This window comes from Mastomys coucha, unplaced genomic scaffold (assembly GCF_008632895.1).
Source record: "Mastomys coucha isolate ucsf_1 unplaced genomic scaffold, UCSF_Mcou_1 pScaffold22, whole genome shotgun sequence".
In the NCBI taxonomy this organism is placed as follows: Eukaryota; Metazoa; Chordata; class Mammalia; order Rodentia; family Muridae; genus Mastomys; species Mastomys coucha.
The window spans coordinates 262829940-262852075 of record NW_022196905.1 but is presented as its reverse complement, the minus strand read 5'-3'; the positions used below and the strand labels follow the sequence as shown (position 1 = coordinate 262852075).

The 22136-nt window shown below is 48.7% G+C and overlaps 1 protein-coding gene and 1 non-coding gene across 2 annotated transcripts in view; both read right to left on the bottom strand.

Moving 5' to 3' along the window:
- The window catches only part of Galnt2 (polypeptide N-acetylgalactosaminyltransferase 2), a 118057-nt gene that overhangs the window by 41283 nt on the left and 54638 nt on the right, over positions 1-22136 (bottom strand). Inside the window, exons 2-3 of the mRNA XM_031341767.1 lie at positions 12316-12409; positions 2268-2421 (exon numbers count right to left, since the gene is read on the bottom strand). Coding sequence (XP_031197627.1) covers positions 2268-2421; positions 12316-12409 — 248 coding nt within the window. The remainder of the gene's footprint in view (positions 1-2267; positions 2422-12315; positions 12410-22136) is intronic.
- On the bottom strand, positions 1873-1991 carry LOC116071510. The gene has a single exon (XR_004110934.1). It is a non-coding gene; the product is annotated as a 5S ribosomal RNA (ribosomal RNA).

Below are 22136 nucleotides of genomic sequence, written 5' to 3'. Positions count from 1 at the left end.
TGGGCCACCTCTGCCCATGGCTGCTCACGGAGGTCGCCTTCTCTGTCTGCTTTTGTCTATCTCATGTGGACCTTCCAATGATCGAGGGTTGGCGCTCGGCTGGTACAGACTCTTTCTGGGATGACAGATGGCCATCTTCTCACCACGTCCTCGCACGGCCAAGGGGAAGATCTTACTCTTAATGTCTTCCATCTCCCTCTCTCTTCCCCTAACCGATTCCTCCCCTTCATCCTCTTACTGGGATCCTGGTGGATCAGGGCCTGTCTTTACAACTTTATTTAACCACGATCATGTCTAATAAAGGAGCTATCTCCAAACACAGACACACTGGAGGCTCTGGACTTCACTAAGTCAGTTCATCCATAAACGCCCATGCTCCCACTGGCTGCTGCTCAGAGGGAATGAAGACTTCTGGTGGGGTCCTGTGAGCCAAAAGAGCACAAAGCAACTGCCATCCTGCCGTTCTGCAGGGGACAGATGTCACAGATGGATGCACCAGGTGGATGGGGTCTGGCCATCTCATCCTGAATCTGCTCTCACTGTTCCACTTCCAGCTCCATAGTCACTGGAGGCTGATTTCTGTTGTGTGAGATCTTCAGAGTTAAAGCCAGGCTCTCACACTAAAGGGTCACGGTGTCCCTGCTCTAGAAAGCTTAGGGAGCTGAAAGGAAAGCCTGATGCTTTCCATGGATGCCAAGAGATGGATTCCCGGGGCCAACACAAATGGTCAATGCCTGTCAGGATTTAATTTATCCCAATCCAACCAATAGGGAAGGCCCCCTGCCACGGCTTCAACACAGCAAAGGAGGTCGGCACAGACCAGGCAGAAATCAATCTCTCCTGGGAAGAATTATCAAAAATTAGTTTGGATAGTCATTCCAAAAGTACTGAAAGAAAATCCGTCTGTAGAGTTTGAGGGAATTTTAGAAGCTCACAAGGGAAGCAGCAGCTCAGAACCTACCCCCTTGCTGACAACACCCGAACCACACCTCTTCCTGCTCAAAGGAGAGTGAGCCACAGTGAAATCTTAGTGGGAGAGCCAGCTAGCACCCGCTGGTGACAAAGCTCAATGATCACACGGAGCTCAAACTTCAAGTATTCTCAAATGGTGACATTTTACCCTGGCTGCTGAGCTCTATCCTGAGGCTGAAACCCCGGATTAGTTACTTTTCTCAGTTCTGCGATTAAAAAAAAAAAAAAAAAGTCTGACAACATGAAGAAATGATGGTATACTTTGGCTCACAGTGCTAAGCTCAGTTTACCATGGTGGGGCAGGCCTGTGGCAGAAACACGAGGCAGCTGGCCACCTTACATCTGCCAGGAATCAAAGAGAGAGGCATACAGTGCTTGGCTAGCTTCCTGTTTTTACTCAGCCTGGGACCCCAGCTCACACTGTGAGGTGAGACCCACAGGAGGTGAGACCCACCTCAGTTAACCTCCTCTAGAAACTCCCTTACAAATACGGCCAGAGCCTTGTCTCCGAGGTGAATACAATCCTGTCAAATTGACAACCCCCTGGCCCTGCCGGCCTTACGACAGTACCTCCTAGTCAGGTGCCTCCTCTTCTTCTCTGGGACATAAAGACAGTTATGGGGGAGATGACCTAGGCTGCCCCCCTTTCCTTGTAAGCGGTGGCAGAAGTCTCCAGTGTCTGAGAGTGCTTTGAGCTGAGCTCAGTGGAGTCAGGGTGCCCCCCCAACCCAAGTCCTGAAATCCTGAGGAGGGTGCGGACAGCCCTTCTCCACAGTGTCAGAAGTGCCTCCTGGTCCCTCCCAGCACTCCTGAGACCTTAGTTAACCTCTTCCCTGGTTTCCAGAATGTTCCCAACTACATCCAGTAAGAAAGAGGAAGTTAGATTTTTCTTTTTTTTAAAGCCTACAGCACCCGGTATTCCCAGGCGGTCTCCCATCCAAGTACTAACCAGGCCCGACCCTGCTTAGCTTCCGAAATCAGACGAGATCAGGTGCGTTCAGGGTGGTATGGTGGTAGACTAGACTTTTCTTACTTCCAAGACTGTGAATAGTGTTTTATGAGTGCAGCTTAAAAATACTAAAAGATCAGCAAGTACAAAGCCCATAGAGCTTTCTCCTTCTGATTCCTCTGTTGGTCAACAGCCTCCCGTCTCTGCAGACGAGTGAGTGAGCCATGAGCCTCACTCACTTTAGGATCTTCTCTGCTTTGACAACAGACACCACTTGGGTGAGGAAATACAGTGCTGCAAGGAAGGGATTCTCCAGCTCTTTTCCTGCATGCTTGCAGAGACTTACTGGTCATGCCGGGTGTCGGGGATGCCTCTGTCCATGTGCAGCTTGTCACTCTCCACCTGGTTGAACTTGTTGCGTGCATAGGGGTCCTGCCCAGAGCGAACCATCGTACCGCCAACATATGCCTCCTGGTTGAAGTCTGGCCACCGGACTTTACCTGGAAAAAGCAAAACAGAGGGTGTGGGACAAGCGGACACTAGACTAGAGTGTCGCCAGAGATGGCAGCAAATGTTAGGTCGGGCAACAGTGGCCTTGGCTCTTTCACAGGATAACAACTGTAATCAAAAGTAGTTGAGAGGGCCCTGAACACTGTCACATGGAAGCTGAGACTATGCAAGACAAGGGTGAAAGCCTGGAGCTCAGGCTTCACTCAGCGCCCCCAAGACAGAGCCAGCAACTCAGGTGCCATTTCTCTTTCTGGGAAGGGATGTTCTCTGTTTGTCTACCTTCCCAGGGATTTTGGTCATGCCCCCAAAGCATCCCAGGCAGGCAAAGGAAACAAAACGTGTATAAACTAATAAAGGACTCCACTGTGCAATCAGGCACCATCAGGATAAATGTTTGGACTGCTGGGAGTCCAAAACCAGCGTCAGGAGCAGGGCTACCCTGAGACAGTGCTGAGGGTGTTCAGCACCGGGGTGCGGAGGAAGGAGGAGTGAGATGCCCTAGGCTTCCTCCTCCAGAATCTGGAGGCTCCAGGAGAAAGTCAGAGGCTACGGTGAGTGGCAGGAGGGAAGATGGGTGCTAGACTCACACCACTCAGCATGCTGTCTGATATCTGACCTCACTAGAATTGTCATGGTCTCCTCTTTCCTCCCTGTGAAGAGGGTAAAGCTGCCAAACACTACTGGGCTGTGGGTATTCACTCTTCATTCCTGCAACAGCCCGTGCATGCAAGACATCTAAAACCTTTCTTCCCTGAATCTCACTGCTGTCAGCAGAATCACTGGCCATCAGGAGAGGGGCACATTCCTACAGTGCAGAAATGCCACAGCCTAGGACAGGGCATTTGCACAGCCTCCTGTGAGGCCTCCTTAGGAGCACTCTCTGCAGCTGTTAGAATGCCTGGCCTGTAGAGAAGTGAGCAGTGTGGCTGTCAGAGACATCCCAGCATGGCAGACAGGACCGGGTTGGGTCATTCCTCATACGCAGGTCTGTTCTTGGGGAGAAGGCTCTAGAATAGCCTGCCCATCCCTCAGACATTCATCAGTCAGTCTTGCTTCAGCTCCTTCCTGTTGGCACTTTCCCTAGAGTCAAGAGTGCTATTCCTTCTCTAGGAGTGACACATAGTCACGGAGAGGGTTTTGTGTGGTATATCAGACCGTGAACTTGTAGGGCATCTCACACGCTTGCCTCGGTGTCTCTGAGGCACTGGCCGCAGGCTGGTATCATGCTAGTTCCAAAGGCACAGGTGAGCAAAGGCAGGCTCATGTCTGGCCCCACTGAAGTGTTCATGTTCTGAGTGAGGGTGAGGGAGACAGCCTAGGGAAGCATAACTAAACCTGGGGAGCAGAAAGCTCCACAGAAGGCCTGTCTGCAGTGAGGTCAGGAGCTCCTGTGAAACAATCAATGCCATGACTCTCCAGCAGCTCCTCCCTCTGACCATGACCATCTATCTGCAGCTGGACGCAGGTCCCACCTTGTTATGATGTTGGCATGAAGTCACAGGACCGTAAGTGTCATTTCCTTTCAGAAAGCGGGGTAGGGTATGAGAACGCCATGGGGGTGGGGGTGGGGGTGGGGCTGCATGCAGATGCATTTAGCTGTGACACGATGACACGCATCATGTCAGCCCTCAGAAGCTGGGAAGCAGTCCTACAAACGGCTAGAGCCTCATAGTTAACACTCGTCCTCAGCAGAGGGAGGGCGGGCACAGGTGCAGCCGATATCTTCACGTGGGTGTGACAGAGAATTGACTTCATCATCTAATAATGGCTTGAAACCCATAATCTGAAAACCACTGGGCTCAAGAACATTGAAGAAATTGGTCTGTATCATGCAGAATTGTCAGGTTGGAGACTCCTGGGGCAGAGACCGCAGAAAACAGAGGAGGGAGGCTCAGGGGAACAGGCTCCAGCTCGTTTCTCAGTTGGCCTCCACTTCAGCCTGGCCCATGCCCTCACCTGAGCCCAGCCCACACAGACAGGCAGGCAGCCAGGTACAGAGAGCTGAGAACTAGGCAGAGTCACAGGATAGGACAGTGAACTGAGTCCTGGTATTTACAGGTTACTTGTACTCCTAACATCTTAAAAATTTCCATTTTAGAAATTATAAGTTTCAGAAAAGAAATTATAAATCTTATGATAGGTTAAGAAACAGGATTAAGGAAGAAGAGTCCAGTCACCAGTCAGAGCCCCACTCCCGGATGCCCCACCTTGGGCTAATGGAAAATCTTGAGATAACATTTCACAGAAGGCAGCAGGGAAATAAAATGTGTATCCAGATATCGTGAGAACCATGGTGCACATTACCCAAACTGGTTGTGGAGCAGGTGCTCACTGGCCAGGGGTGTGAAAACGTTCACCAGTGGGTCTGCTTGATGAGTGGACTTCTCTCAGACACGGCCTTCGAGCTGAGCTGTACGCTATTGTGTATGTTGAGACCAGCCATAAAAATGAGGTGCTGCTAGGAGTGGGGGGCATACGCTTTTAATCCCAGCATTCAGGAGGCAGAGGCAGGTGGACCTCTGTGAGTTTGAGACCAGCCTGGTCTACAAATAGAGTCCAGGACAACTGGGGCTGTTACACACAAAAACCCTGTCTCAAAGAGTGGGGTTAGGGGGGTGAGGGTGTGCCGCAGTGATGGACAACCTCCACTGCCAGGAAAGGCTGGCATGTCCTTACTCAAGCCTCAGGCATTCAGCAGGGCTCCCTGCCTCTCTTAAAACTGTGTACACCACAAAGACCATGCCCTCTGAGGAGCACTGGCCATGAGGCTCCTGTCTCCCACTCCTCATAAGATGGGATGAGAATCTCTTGGTCAGAGCCCTGGCCGCCTGCTAGTTCTTACTCCCAGCATCTTAGGTACCCAACATGTCACAGACCCTGACCACTGCTTTACCACTATGGTCTCACCTAGGACCAAGCGGCTGAAGCTGAGTGTGACTTGGAAGAGCACAGCTTCATGCCGGCACTCACACGCCCACTGCAGCAGACCAGGAAAGATGGCCAACTGGCTGTCAGGAAACAGAAAGCTTATGTCCAAAGCCTAGGCTCTTCAGGATAAAAACAATAGCCTACACAGACCTTGAGGCTCCCTGTAATGCCATTCCCAGGTACATGAGACAGAGACAGGGTAGCCTTCCTCTCCTGTCCACTCACTGCTGTGCTGACTCTGATGGCCAATGGAGGCAAGCTAGAGGAAGGGCTGGGCTAACAGTAAGAGGATGCGGGAACGCCCTTGCCCTTCATTCCCAGCCCACAGCCCACAGCCATGGAAACAACAGCTTGGAGTCAGGAAAGGGTGAGCCTGGATCACCAGTGCCCTTGGAAGACAAGGGCTGAGTCCCCATGGGCCATGAAGAGGTGACCCTAGGGATCGTGCTGTCAATCAGAAGGACAGCCCTGCCTTTGTCTTCTGGGCCATTCTATGCTATCTTGTTCTGGCCACTGTCTAACCTCAGGCCACCCATAGCTTCCTCCACTCTTTACCCACGATGACTCCCCAAGAAGCCTCCTGGCATTCAGACTGCAGGTCTGGCCTGAGTTCTGGACTGCAACTAAACGTCTTAGTTAGACATGGCTGGGCTGCAGAGGCTTCTCTGCTTCAGATCCTCCTGCGGGGCTCATGAGTCACACCTCTGGCTGCGATCCTTGGACTCCCCAGTTCAATGCAAGGACTTCCCACATCACCTGCCCTTGGCCAGGAACAGCTAGTAGCCATATCTATAGGCCTGCTACACACAGGAACAGAGGCCCTAGGATCCTATCTACCCAGCTCTGGGCTTGGGTGACCAGAATGGAAGACTCCTCAGGGCCAGTGGAAAGGTGATGTCGTTTTTAACAGTTCATCTACAAGTGAACTTGAAAAGACTGCAGAGCTTTCAATCTGGAGGTGCCAGCCTTTACAAAACTTTTATTAATAAATGTTAACTTAAAATAATACAAATTTCTTTGTAAAATTTTTGTTTTAATTAAATCCCATCCTGGAAAGAACAACTGCATCAATCTACAATGAATTTTCACAGAACGACCATGGCCAGGTGCATGTTTGAAACCAGGCACTGAGAGACACATGCACATGGGCTTTGGGGAGCAAGGGCGAGGTACGTAACACGTGCTCCTGAGGAGGGGTGCACGCTTGGTCACCACAGGTATCTGCAATAGACAGGAGCCTACGAGTCAGGGACTCCGAGGCTCTGAATTGGGCACAGTTATGGACTTCAGAGCAGAGGCAGCTCAAGCCAATGCCAGCCCCCTGGACAACCACCTGTGTGGAGTGGAACCACCTTCTCCTGGGACAGCATGGGGGAGCAAGCAAACAACAACCCACAGATAGACAGGCCTGTGCTATGAAGCCCCTCAACTCCGTGGCTGATCTCAAACTGAACCTAATTTTCCTCTGCTTAAAAGAAAAACCTCATAATGTCCCTGCTCCAGCAAGAAGCGAAGGCCAAGACTGCACAGAAGGGAGGGCCAAGACTGCAGAAGCAAGCCTGCCCTCACAGTGAAGGATGCGAAGGACACCATTGCTGGGTGTCTGCTGTGGCAGATTGACACTGTGGGGACCCTCCCTTGAAATAAAGCTTCTTAAAATAACTCATTATTAGGGATGAAAAAGCGGGAAATTCAAAGCAATGAAAAGTACCTCTTCAGTAGATCTAAGGAACTGCGAGATATTCTGGGGGAGATGCACAGAACTGGTTTAGAACTATCGATGCTATCGAATGAGCAGGTTCACAGCAGCGAGCAGGAGGCAGCTGCTCCACATCCATGAGGTTTTGCCCAGCTCCAAACCTTCATGAATGAATCTCCAAAGAGTCTTCTCTAACTTGTGCAGGGTTCTTTTGCTTGCACGTTTGTTTGGGGGATAGGGTCTCTCTATGTAGCCTAGGCTAGCCTGCAGTCCATTTTCCCTCTTAAGCCCTATGCAGTAGCAGTCACATTTATTGCAGGGTCCTTGCTCAACGCCACCTCCACCTACTTCAGTCATCCCCTGCCATCCCCAGAATAACACTAATTCATCTATCAGTATGGCTGAAAACCCTGCTCCCAGAGGACAACCCCTGGGAGTGCATCAGAGTGCAGAGAATCCTTTGCTGTGGACATCCTACTTCTGCAGGGAGTGTGGGTTGTGCGAGTGAGTGGTTCTGGGAGCTTGGTGGCTCCTCAGCTGGACATCTAGCAGTTGTGGGCAGTACCTGGAAGGAACTGGTCTAACACCAAAGCTGTGGACATCAGAAGAAAACAAAACTACAGACCACATTTTTCCACAAATATATGCAAAAATCCTCAACAAAACATTAGCAAATTAAATCAGGGAAAGTACCAAAGGAATTCCATTCTACAGGTAGGACTTAAAATAGTTATGCATGGTTGTCTGGACAAATAACAATCAACGAAGCATATGCATGACCACATCAAATGATGCAGAAAAGGCCCCTGACAAAACCCAATACTCCTTCAGGACAGAAACTCTCAGCAAAGTAAGTGATGCCTGAGATAAATCCACAGCTCAAATATGAGAACTCACTGTCTCACTGATGAGAAACAAGGCAAGAGACCCATCCCCTTTCACACTGTACCAAAAACCCTCATGAATGGAGTAAGACAAGAAAGGAGAAGAAAAGCTACATTGATGCAAAGGAAGAAACAAAACCATCTTTGTTCACAAAGGCCATGCTATTTGTATATAAAATATGAGAGAAGCAACAACAAGCTATCTAGAGGCAACTTCAGCAACACTGCAAGACATAAGACCAGTTACTAGAGACAGGTGTGTCACTGTCTATCAGCACTGAGCAAGGTAAAAGTCAGAAGTGCAGTATCATCTACACTGGAACTCCCCAAAGGAACCTTAAATTTAAATCTGGACAACTCTGCATAAGAGCTGTATGAAGGACACTAGAAAGCTTTGATGAAAGATGCCAGAGAAAAATGGGACAAGTGGCCATAAGCTGCCACGCGTGTGAGTAGGGAACACAGTACTGTCAAATGCCAGTTCTCTCAGATTTACAGATCCAACGCAAGACCAAGAAAAGTCTCAGTGAGCTATTGTGTGGCAATCAATAAACAGACTAAATTTCAAGGGGAATAGCAGAAGGTCCAGAAGAGTTATTGCCATCCTGAAGAAGAAAAATGAAGTGAGGGACTGACATCATCCAAATTTAAGACTTTCTCTATATAAAGTTGCAATAATTATGGTTTTGGTAAAATACATAAATATATTAACTGATCTAAATAAAACCCCAGAAATACATACACACAGTCAGCTGACTTTGGGCAAAGAAAAGATAACAGAGAAAAAGTAAGCTGTGAAAAGATGATACAGCACAAACTAAGTCAACATTAGTTCAAATTCCTTATATTTTGGAATAAGAACTCATGTTCCTGCATGATAAGACAAGCACTGTTTAAATCAGCATTAACAGATGAACTCCATGAGATGAAGTCTGTGTTGTTTAATGAACCACAGTATGCCGTGGTTAAATGTGTCCACTCATCTTTATGTTCTTGGTATCTATGATGAAAAAGAAATCTTTAAATATACATCTGATATAGGTAATAGTTTCTTTGCATATCTTTCTTTAGAAAATACTTTATAGCAGTTTACCTACACATTTAGTTTTACTATTTTGCCCCAAACTATAGATCTGTTCCATTTTTATAACATCGTTTGGGGGGGCAACATTAATAAACATCACAGACTGTTGAAAGGAAATGCTTTGTCTTCCATAATATAAGCAGCAATTGGACAGAAACAACCAACCAGCCAATCTAGCAACCTACCAAACTACCAACCAGCAACCAGCCAACCTACCGACCTACCAACCACTAACCAGCCAACCTACCAACCTACCAACCACTAACCAGCCAACCTAACAACCTAACAACCACTAACCAGCCAATCTAACAACCAGCCAACCTACCAACCACCAACCTAACAACCAGCCAACCTACCAACCTACCAACCACCAACCTACCAACCTACCAACCACCAACCTAACAACTAGCCAACCTACCAACTATCAACCACCAACCAGCCAACCAGCCAACCTACCAACCACCAACCTACACTAACAGGTATCAGTTATTTAACCTGAGCGCCTGGCAGGCTAACTGAGAGCGGCACTTCTTATCCTTCATGCGGCTCACATCGACAGCAGGTCTGCAGATATACAAGCTGAACACACACGTTCTGATGCTGGTAGTCTGCAGCGTGCTTCCCGGGCTGTTAACACTGGGAAGCAGCGTAGCTACTGATGTATACACACTATATACAACTAGCAACCTCCTTAAGGCAGCCACTGCAAAGGAGGGTTAACCTGCAGGGTAACCTGCAGTGTTCTCTAGAGCCAGATAGCTCCTTTGTGTACACACATGCATGTATGTATGTGTATATGTATGTATGCATGCATGTGTGTACACAGAAAACTATACACATATTTGCACAACCTTCTATTTTTTTAGCCCTCCAAAACAATTTCTTTTTATATTTTGTGCAAACATCTAAATGGTCTACCATTTAAGGCAAAGAGTTCGAATTAAGAAAGGTCATAAAATAGGCTTATATTTATCCAAAAGCATTTCACCTTGCATATTACTGTTTTACTTTGTTCTAAACACACATGACATTTTTAAAAAAAATAATTTTTTTATTTATTTTATATATGTGAGTATACTGTAGTTGTCTTCAGACACACCAGAAGAGGGCATCGGGTCTCATTACAGATGGTTGTGAGCCACCATGTGGTTGCTGGGAACTGAACTCGGGGCCTCTGGAAGAGCAGTCAGTGAGTTATCTCTCCAGCTGTTCCCCACTCCATGACTCTTAAGTATGGTCATCGAATCCCTGACACCTAGAAAAAACCTCATTTCTAATTACAAGCACAAGTTTTTAGGGAAAAACTGAAGTATCACACTAGATCCTCGCTGTCTGAAACATTGTTTCTATGAACAATCAAGTCTCAAAGAGGAAAAAAGCAGCTTTGAAATGCAGAAATGGGAAGTAAAATGGAGGCAGAAAGTAACTTAAGTTTACTAATACCAAAGCATCCAAAAAACAATTATCTCTTAGAATCTAGAGCAGTGGTTCTCAGCCTGTGGGTGGAGACCCTCTTAGGGCTGAACCACCCTTTCTCTGGAGTCAAATATCAGATATCTTGGATATCGGATATTTACATTACAATTGGTAATAGTAGCAAAATTACAGTTATGAAGTAGCAGTGAAATAATTTTATGGCTGGGGAGTCATAGCAGTAGGAAGGTTGAAAACCACTGGTCCAATGCAACTCATCTGGAACTTTAAATAAATAAGCTTCAGTTTATTCACAGCATCTGGCCCAAGCAGAGTTCTAGTGTCAGGACTCCTCTTGCTGCTACACTCATTAATCTCTGACATGAGCCAGTTGATAAGGACACATTCACATCTGCATTTTTCTTCATGGCAACTGGGACCGAACTGCTTCTAAGACATCTTCATAAACATTCTGGTACTCTCTTGAACCTAGAGAAAGGTGTTTTCATTGTGCATCCAGTTTAGTAAAGCTCATGGTTACAGTATCCATCCAAGCATACAAAGCTCCGTCCTCATCAGACTCAGCACTGAAGGAGGCAATAGCAAGAGACAATTCAAGAGAACTATTAAATGCAAAAATAAGCTGTGTATAGCCAGGCAGTAGACTATCACTCAATGCTAGAACTTGGCCAGCTAAGGCTGGAGAGATGGCTCAGTGGTTAAGACTGGGCATTGCTCTTGCAGAGGACTGCAGTTGAGTTCTCACATTCCCACTTCCTGTGGCTTACAAAACCAAGGGACCTGACACCTTCTTCTGGCCTTTATAGGCATTCACATACATGTGTACATACATGCATACACACACAAAATAAAAATGGGAAAATAAATCTAAAGAAAAGAAAGAAATTAGCCATAGAGACATGAAGTGACTGAGGTGTGTATTAGTAAGTGCATGCACTAGTCTGTAGCCTCTGCTCCAATCTTTTGCCATGCCAGGAAAGGCAGTACAGAACAGTAAGATCTGGTACTGGGCAGGGGATGGCAGAGGCAGGGGAACAGGCAGAGCATAGGAGTCACCAGGATGGTCTCTCTACTCTGACACTAAATGGACCTCTGTCACACGTTTGTCAGAACTCACAGGATGGGGCTGGAGAGATGTCTCGAGCAGATAAGAGTGTCTGTGCAGGCGCAGGGACCCACACGGCAAGTCAGTTATCCAAGGCATGCCAGCCACTCCAGCTTCACAAAGGGCAGAGAATGGAGAATTGCTGGGGCTGGCTGAGAAAATGTGGGCCCCTAGTTTAAGAAAGGACCCCCCTCCTCGAAGGAACATGTTGATAGTGACAGAGGACAGTGTCCTCTTCTGACCACACACACACACACACACACACACACACACACACACAGAGTGTGCCCTACCGCCAAGCATGACCCTCACTGCGGACACTAGTGGACACTAGTGGTTACCCTGATTTAATGCAGTTCACAGCCCGTTCCTGTGTCCCACCATGGGGAGATACAGACGGGCAGTGGGAGCTGCATGCATGCCATGTGAACATTTTGGATCTTTTGCCAACTTTGCTGTGAACCTAAAACTCTTTAACAAAAACAAAAACAAAAAAAAATCAAGTCATTCAGAATTTTTTTCATGACCTGGAAGTTCAGACCCTGTTGTTCAGTTGTTACTGTTTCTCTCTCAATAAATTCTGCTGACCACATATCAAGGCCCTGACAGGAAAAAACAAAGTATGCTCTCAGGCTGTGTCCAGCAGCTTAAGTCACTCACTCTGCCCCAAGCCAACACTGCTAGCACTATAGTGGGACCATTAACAATTAGGAGGACCACCAAAGCCCAGCCCCAGTTCAGACACGGTACCTGGAGGGAGGGTCTCCACGCCCGGTGCTTTCTCATCTCCTCTGCTGTGGTGAAGGTCCTTCTTCTTAATGGAGTCGATGTCATTCCAGTCACCCTGGAGAAACAAAGACACCGAGTGAGACGTCTGGTTCTGTTGGCTCACCTTCACTCAGCTTCTCCACTTCAGAGTGGTTTCGTGATGCCATCACACTGGGGACCTCAGCAGCGAGCAGGGAGCGCTCCCACCTTAGGGCAATCCTCATAATCACCCAGACGTCTAGACTATGCTCTAGGGAGAAAGTGTGGGACAATCTCTGCACGACTCTAATGAGGACCATAGCAGCCATGTGCTGAGCACAGCATTGTTGTAGTGGCTGAGTCATGGAACCAGGGCTCCTGGGAAATCTCAAAGGTCTAGGTCTCTGAGCTCCTAAGATGTCAAAGGGCACATTAATCCTACTGATGGTACACCAGGAAACTCGCAGGGGACTGCCGGGAGCCAGCCTGCAGAGCAAGACAAAAGCTCTGGTGGAATTTATCCCACCCATCTGGGCAAGCGATTGGCTGTCATTTATCAACATTAAATCAAACTAAACAATAGCCCCACAGCCCCACAGCTTAATGCATGTTCCACCCACTTCAATCCGATTACTGTGAATGAGAAGTGTTTCTGTGTATAACCCAAACAGAAGACCTCTCATGGGCCCAGCCCTGTGGAAGGCCACTTCCTGCAGATGAGGATCCTGGCAGTTGGAACCTCCCCTGGCAGCCCAGCCAGCTCTCCATGTAGCTAAACTCTCCGGACTGGGCTGCTGTGTCTGCTTTGCCATGTTCTGTGCTGGATCTAAGAAAGATTTCCTCCCACTGTCACTTGCTCAGACCATAATCTGCATTTAAAGGAAGCTATCCTATTCTCCACCCCTCCTCTCCCAGAAGCCTTTCCGTCCTCCCTAGGCTTCTGCAGTATAGTGATATGGCTGGTTTATCATGGGAAGGGTGTGCCAGGAGGTGAGGTAGGAGAAGTGTGCAGAGGGGGAGGGGTGGGGAACACTAACAATGGACACCGATCCTCTTGCTCCAAACCACATCATCATGGACTGGCCACCTAGCCAATGCTTCTCAGCCTCCTTGGACTCCCAGCACTCTTTGCTCCAAATGTTTGAACACGCATCTGGACCCTATTTACATTTTTTCTCGCAGCCAGAAGATTCTAAAACGATCCTTGTAATCAGCTCTTCTGATTATTGCGTTATAAATAAACTTTCAACCCACCATTGGTGATGATTGTGCAGTGACCCTAGAAACATAACAGACGGTGGCTTTGCAATGAAGGGAACGACGTTAGAAACTAAAACAGCCGGCTCCAGCCCGGCAGGGCTGCACGGTGCTATCTTTTAATTAAGAGTCCACTTCTATTTCATAGCTGGTTTGTTAGATTTTCTGACTAATAATACTTCCCTCCCACCAGGGCTTCCGACCTCTCAAATACTCTGGCTCCCAGATCAGCTATTTCACCTTGAATGAGATGGAACGCTGAGGCGGTCTCTGGAGCTGGTGGCTCCAGTCAAGTCCTAGTCTGTGGCAGTCACAGAATCAACATATTCAGGTCAACTCTCAGCATTTTTCTCAAAACACATTTTCTTCCCACACAGCCTGAGCCTGAGCCTGAGTCTGGAGTGCCAGGCAGGGTCTAGTCAGTGATAACAGGGCCTCACTGCCCACTGAGCTTTAAAACCAGGAGGCTAGGCCAGCTGCTGTGAGCCTGTGGCCCAGGTTTGCTGCCATGGGTGGCCTTTCACAGTGGCATGTAGTATTCAAGACCCCCAGGTCCTCTGTGGTCCCAGGAACTGTCTCACATCCCTTTGTGTACCCTCGGCAGTGTGGTGCCCTCAGGTGTGTGATGAACGGCTAAGAATGATATTCACATGCTCCGCCTTCACTGGTCCCTCCATTCCCATGATCGCTTTGAAGCTCCCACATCTACAGATCTTAACAATCCATATAAAGCAGACCAGCAGCACTGTTGAAAATATCCTAATGCTCCACGTGGTGAAGCCCTGTGCTCAGAGCCCGTGTGTCTAGGCTGGGAACCAGGCACTGTGCTTCGCCTGCTATGAGGAAGGAAGATGGAGTCTGCCTGGTGACAGGTCTATGCTCTGGGGGTGAAGGCAGTAAACACACGGCTTCTGCCATGTTTGTAACAGGCATAAAAATATTCCTCTGGAAGAAAAGAGAAAATAAACAGGCAGTTTTAAATCTCCCCTTTTGAAACACATTTTGTCAATGTTAAATCATTTTAGCTACTAGACCATATGGTCAGGCACAGAACAAGTCCCCAAAATACTCCTGAATGCTGGGTTCCTCAATGTCACCTGTCAGCGTCATTTAGAGACTGTTCAGTAATTATCACCGGGGCGGAGCAGAACAGCGGCACTTGCGTTTATAAAAAGCCAGGTCGACAGATTCTGAAAGAGGCTTACTCAGACTTGGAGCTCATCTCGAAATTCAGATGCCCAAACCCACTGAGGTACCATTCAGCCCAAAGCCAGGCTCTCAGCTCCCAGCTACAGACCACACCTCTCACGGTCAAGTATTTCCACCAAGTGACCCAGAGGGACGCAGGGACTGCCAGCTACTTCTGAGTCCTTGGGGTAGCTGGTTCTACCATGGTAGAGCTGAAGAAAACCCACAGGTTCCCCCAGATGACAGGACTCCCCAGACAGGGCAAGGCACTGCCTGCTCACTGGTTCAGAGCCTCACTTTGACTGCTGGCTACTCTTGTTGTGACCAAATACCCAACAAGCAGCCAGGTAAGGGAAAAGGACTGACCCTGGCTCACGGTCTTAGCAGATATGGTCCATCACGGCAGGGAAGGCACAGCTGAGGCAGCCTGGGGCCGTGAGAGATGAGAACCGAAGACTAGGGAGCAGACACAGGGCAGAAAGTCTGGGTCACAACCCCCCAGGCCTGTGCTGTGGAGATATATTTCATCATCTCCTAAAATTCTTACACCTACCAAAGTAGTGCACCAAACCATCCACCCACCCAGACAATGTGCTTCTAATCCACCGAGAAGGGGGCACCTAGAGTCTGGGAGGGGCCCCCAACCTCCACATGAGGATCACACTACGTTATAGGTTTCCCAACACAACTTCAGCAACACTGACCCCTCTGCCTTGGAAAGCAACTGGGCTTTACTTGTGAGCTCAAGGCCTGTAGGGAGCACGGGTTGGGTTGACGATGAGGGGCATCCCTCCTCCCCATCACTGGCTGGTGAGGAGCAGCTTAGCACCTCGGGGGTGCTTCGGGGATCCTGAGGATCCACGGATCTTCTCGGAAGCTGTTTGCATTGTGTGCACAGTGGAAAGCAGTGACTCTTCCTGTCTCACGTTATGGGGAGGGATGGCACTGGGACACTCTGAAGAACAGGAAGAGCCCACAACAGACTTCACGGCCCATGCTGACAGCACTAGAACCTTGACTCAGCTAAGAGCCCAAGAGTCAGGAGTTAAGGGAGGAGATGAAAAGCCCAGTTCTGAGACTTGGACTTAGTCCCAGTAGCTGCTCCTACTCAACCCAACGGCCGGTCTGAAACTCCATCACACTCTCAAGGTCTGAGAGGTCCCAGGCAGCCTTGAGAGGGCTGTTCCACCTGTATGCTCACTGCACCAAGCAGCTTGTAGAGCTCAGGGTTCAGTGAGGTGTGAGTTAGTGCGCTCTGTATACACTCAGTTGACCACAAGCCACAGGCACACCACGACAAAGGTCTTCTGTTCATTTATTTCACTATCTGTGCTCATAAGAAAGCTACTGAGAAGTATCAGGAGCACTTGGCCCTCTGGAACACTATAACTGGCATTCCACCAGGGAACCTTTCACACACACATACACACACACACCTGGCATGACACCCTGCATACTTACCACCCACATGCCATCAAAGCTCTTCTGTCCAAATGCTCTCAGCCACATGCAAGAGCAATGGCTGCCAGCAACCCAGTCCACCAGGAGCTCCTGAGACACAGTGGGGAAGATCAGACTTATGCTGCTCTGTCTGTCACCTCAGGCAACTCTGGCTGCACTACTTGAGGATCAAAGGGGCCACAGCGCCTTGGTGCAATGCCACCTTGCTCCCAGTAGGAGCCTGCAACTACACAGTGCCTTGTCACACCCTGGCTTTGTCTGGGCAGATCTACAGACTGAGTGTGACCTTAAAGAGCATCTCCTGGAGAAGAAGGCTCTAGGTGACATGCTAGGCGCCCGGGAGCCTGAAGGCAGGGGTTAGACACTAAAAGAAAATGTGGCCTTCCAAGCTCTGAACCCGAATACACACTCCTCACAAGTCATTGCACCTTAGGGTGTATTTGGCAGAGGCAAGTGAGTAAATAAGAACTTTGATTAATAAAATACCCACAGTCGGGCAGTGGTGGCACACGCCTTTAATCTCAGCACTTGGGAGGCAGAGGCAGGTGGATTTCTGAGTTCGAGGCCAGCCTGGTCTACAGAGTGCATTCCAGGACAGCCAGGGCTATACAGAGAAACCCTGTCTCAAAAACAAACAAACAAAAAACAACAACAAAAAAATAAATACCCACATTGGCATCCTATGTATGCAAAAACTGAAGAGGAATACACAGGAATTCCACACAAAATTCACAATGATCTCCCAATCTAAAGTTTTAAAAATTACAAGTAAAATGCTCATAGACCTTATTTTATAAAGGGTAAGTGGCTCCTAGGCCAGTATCCATCATCTGTTTATTTTGGGTTGAGAGGGAGGTCCTGGACATTTTGAATGGCAGTTTTGAGTTCCTCTTTAAGGAAGCTAAGATAGAAATCTCTTGGGAAAATTAGTCAATGTGTTATAGGACAGATTAGCTAGCCTTAGCAGACATGAGGGGAGAGGCCTAGGAGTGACCTATTTCACACTGCATCCCTCCTTCTAAGAGCAGCTGGAATCCCCTAAGCTGGCCAATGACATCCACAGGAGGCCAGTGTGAGGACAGCACAGGTAAGCAGCTCACATGCAACCTCACTTGGATTCTGAGTAGAGTCTGGGAGCCATGAGAACCAATTCAGCTTTTGGTCCCCTTCTTGGAGGCAGAGAGGCAGGGGCCTCAGGATAAGTTGGTGGAATCTGTGGGTGAGCTGGGTGTGACCTGGGCGTGGTATCCACATCCATTCTCTGCCTATAAATGGAGATCCTGCTTGTGCAGAGGTATGGACAGCCCTCTCTTTGCCCCAGTTCTGCTTGTGCTGGGCTTCTGGCTCCAGCCAAGGCAGATCCCCTCATATTACAGAAGTGACGCATGTCAAAAGCTTGACTAGAAAATGTCTTCCACATGAAAGGGAGTGGTTCTTAGCAAATCCTTTTCCCTGTGACTCATATCAGCTGATCACATTTTAAAATAAAGTAAAACTTCTAAACAGATGACAGGAAAGTGGTGGAAAGGCTCAGCAGACAGACAGCACTTCACAGTGTACAGCCAAGAGTGAGGGTGCAGCAGAGGGCAATAGAGCAGGAGATGGGGTCTCCCTGGCTGGTGTGTCCATAGCCTGGCACACACTACCACACCATGCTGCCTCCTGCCCTATTCACTACCAGAAGTTTGTCCATGTCAGTCTCAAATACCCACAAGGCAGGTCCACTGTATCTTGGATGGTCAGGTCCCATGCAGCCACCATGGACTCTGGTGGCCCTTCAGAAGACATCTTCTTTAAAGCGTTCAGGGCTTTCCCCATCAGTGTATCTGGATCAGGGGAGCAGTGGGGCCAGCCTAACACAGCTCCTAGAGCAGAACCAGCATCTTCCAGTGGGGTCCCAGCTGAAGGAGGAGACCTTTAACTATCACATCTTATCAGTCTCAACTAGCATAGCTAAATCTGCTACCTCACCCCATCTGGTCTTCCTTTTACTAAACACAGTCTTTGTTCACAGTGTGTCTGTGGTTAGCTGGCCTCATTTTCCTGATGAGGAAGCACAAGGTAAAAGGTGGCTGCTACAATGTAACAATAAGGTAGCTGTTACAGTATAACAATAAGGTAACTTCTACAATGTAACAATAGGAGCCAGATCTACTACACCTGATTCAAAGGCTGGCCTCCCCAGAGTGCCAAACCCTCCTGACTTGGCTACCCTGCTCAGTGTTCACATGTCCCCTAAGGAGAGTGATCAATGAATCCCAACCCTGAAGGCAGGTGTAGCTCTTTCTTTCTAGGCCCTGAAACTGGGCTTCACTCCCCCTCCCAGATCTACCCAAGGGCTTTTGCAGAGTTATCACAATGAACTAATTCCAAATAAGGAACACATTCTATGCGTAAATACTACAGTATTACTTATACAAGTAGAGAAGAAACTTAAAATATTCTCCACTAAGCAGTTAATTTATGTTACAGTTCCTTAAGAGGATATTATGCATTCATTAAAATTATAATGATAAAGACCACATCAAATATGCAAAATGCTTATGTTAAGCAGGAGACCAAATTTTATGTACACAATAAAACAACTATCTAAAAATACACATCCATATGGACCAGCCTGGAATGAGACACAGAGCAGCTCATGCTGGCTGAGAATGCTGGGTGCTGTTTCCACTTCTCCAACTCTTTCATGTTCTTAAATTATTCTCATGAATAATTTTTAAACCCAGCACAAATATGTTACGGGTAGAATCATAAATCTGCATGGTGATCAGCATTACTGAAGCAACAGACGATCTGGCCAGGCCTGGCCTGAGTTGCTGACAATGCCTGGCTAGAGAGCTGTTTGCAGAAATGCCGTAGGTCCAGTCTCTGCTCCTCAGGTGGAGTCCACAGAGTAGCCCAGAATCCAAAGGTCCCCAGGAATTCAGGTGAGTACCCAGAGACACCGCTGCAGCCTAGACTTGAGCAATGCTGGGTCTGTCTCTACAACTTTTTGGTAAACACCACTTTCCATACTAAATCTGTTTTCTTCAAAAAACTGGCCAAGGAAAAGCCAAAGTAGCCTTGTGAGAACGTAGCCATTACTGTGAGCACACAGCCACGGCTGGACTGTTAGGAGAACATCGGACCGTGATGTCTTCATAGGTGGCTGGCCATGTGCACAGAGAGCCAGATACTCCCACCAGATGCCACATCAGCATCTTGGTGAGACAGATGGCACTGCCTTCCTGAAGCTGATGCTTCCTGTGGGCATCCCACCTGCTAAGGCTGTCAAGCTCTCAGGTGCCCTGTAGTCCGTGTGTGATCTTTATCACATCTGTGGAGCAGTACCAGCATCCCATTCAAAAGAGAAGAAGACTGAGACCCAGATGATTGAATTGAGGGCAGACACTGTATACCTTAGTGAAACTGCAGCTGCCTGGGTCAGAGTGCCAGCTCTCTTCGCCTCTCAGGGTCAGTCCTGGGACAGACTGGCTGACCAGATACATGGTCACCCTCTAGCACATGCTGGCTGGTCCCCAGCTGCTCGGACAGCCAGGACACTGTGATTTTTCTCATGATTTTCAGAACCTTGGGCCTACTCCTGCCTGTCTTTTTTTTGTTTTTGTTTTTGTTCTTGTTTTTCTAGACAGGGTTTCTCTGTGTAGCCCTGGCTGTCCTGGAACTCACTCTGTAGACCAGGCTGGCCTCGAACTCAGAAATCTGCCTGCCTCTGCCTCCCAAGTGCTGGGATTAAAGGCATGCGCCACTACAGCCCGGCTTCCTGCCTGTCTTAAAAGCCATCCATCTCTGTGGTGGTCACACACCATGTTTGATCCTCATGAAGCACCAGGGTGATTCCATACATGGCACTTGCTCTGCAGTGAACTCAAGTTCCTACCCCAAGCCCAGAGTCCCAGGAGTCATGTTTTCATCTATGGTGACACAGGGGCAGGGAGATGACACATACGATAGAAGCAGAGGAACACTGACAAAACCCAAAGAAGCCAAAGCCACAGGCCCACATTCTATTGCTCAAACGAAGCTAGGAACCTCCTACCCACAATTTGACATCCTGGCACTACATCCTGGTATGTCATGAAGTGCACTGGTTTGGAGCAATAGGGCTGCAGTGGATTAGAAATAGCCACTTTTTTTTTGCTCTTCCCTGGGTGAGAAGCTGGATGTGGCCTCGCGGGCACTGTGGCAGACAATTCCAGCTGCTCCTCAAGAAGAGGCAGGTCCTAGACTGTCAAACTTTCCTGAAGCAAAGGCCAGTGACATCCACACAGCGTGAGCCAGCAGCCCCAGATGTGGGTGCTACACTCTTCTATAAATATGGGGGACCCAGGAGAGTGGGTGCACATGAAGACTGACAAAAGTCCTTATGTGTAGATGCCATCTCTCATGTAACCACACTAGAACAAAGTGGCCAGAGACTCCCAACATTCCACCCTGAGCTGCAGGAGTCTAAGCTGTGACATGTGGTCCTGGCTACCTTAACACCTTCCCTGAGCTTGCTGCCTTGCTACCAAATGCAGATAAAGGCTAGTGGGCATCACATAGGACTTTGACAATGTCCAGGTACCATGTCTAAAATACACCACATGGCAGTAATCCCCAGTAGAAACCTAACACCAAGAGGAACATGTGGCATGGAGGTGAGGGAGACCCATCAGGGTAGTGGTGGTCCTGGGACGCACACCAGGCACCTGGTGGGTGACCACTGGCTTCCAGAGACATCCACTCAGTCTCGCCCATGTCTTGGAACGTTGTGTCCTTTCCAGAGGCAGGCATGAGGCTCTGACCATTAGGATCCCATCAAAAGTCAGCCAAGTTGGCTATGTCCCGTCCAGTGCGTTGTTCAGGAGGAAAGAGAGCCAGCCTGCTTACAGGTAGGTAGGTGACCCTACTGTTTCTCTTCAGAATGACTGATAATGTTTGGCCACACTCCACATGTGACCATAAGCTCATCACATCAAATAACAGTCTACCTAGTGGGAACCAGAAAGGCATTGGACACAGTGACATCCTGAAATCACAGTACTCCATACCCTGGATGTAGCCCTCGGGGACCAATCAAGAAGCAGAATTGCTTCCTTTTCTCCTATTAGGAAAGTCTGGTAGATCTCAGTGTAACCAGACTGCATCCCGAAGGGCTTTCTTCAGACTTCAGGAAGGCGGAGCAAGAGCTAAGGAGAGCCGTGAAGCAGGCAGGGAAAATTCCCACTGGCCTCGGGCTCCCTGAATTCCTGATTCTTGCCTTTTCCTGATGCCTCTAGTGAGATCCAGGAAGTGCAGAACATTTCGGCCTCAGAGATTGGAAGTCATGGTTACCAGAGAAGAGCAACTGGTGACAGAGTGTGGGCAAGTCCTGAGTAAAGAGTTCTCGGGTGACAACTCAGGGCAACAGCCCCAGTGTGGGGCCTTAGTGCCCTGCCCAGGCCCGGCAAGGTCAGAGGGTGCCCTGTTTCATCCACTCAGCCCCCCCCCACCACCCTTCTGTTCACATCTGCGAAACAGCGGCCCGCCTTTATCTGTAGGCAGCTACAAACGAAGGGCTTTTTAGAAAACAGCAGATGGGACTGCAGGTGCTGGTTCACAACCTGACCTGGTTATGTGTGACCTGGACACCTTGGTAGGGCTCACCTTGTAACCACTGGGAGCTGCACAATATGGGCAAAGAAGCAGATACTCCCAAGGGAGTTTGCATATGTTGCCATCTCTCTACTACTCCAGCCCCAGGCCACTGCTAATCACACACACACACACACACACACACACACACACACACACACACCCCACCCAAAAAAGTTAGGCCTCCCTGCATTTCAAGTCAATAGCCAGCTATCTCCAGAGTGAGTCACACAGCTGCTGGCTGCCCCTGACACTGTGCTAGCCCACTGTCACACTCATGCAGCTGCTGGCTGCCCCTG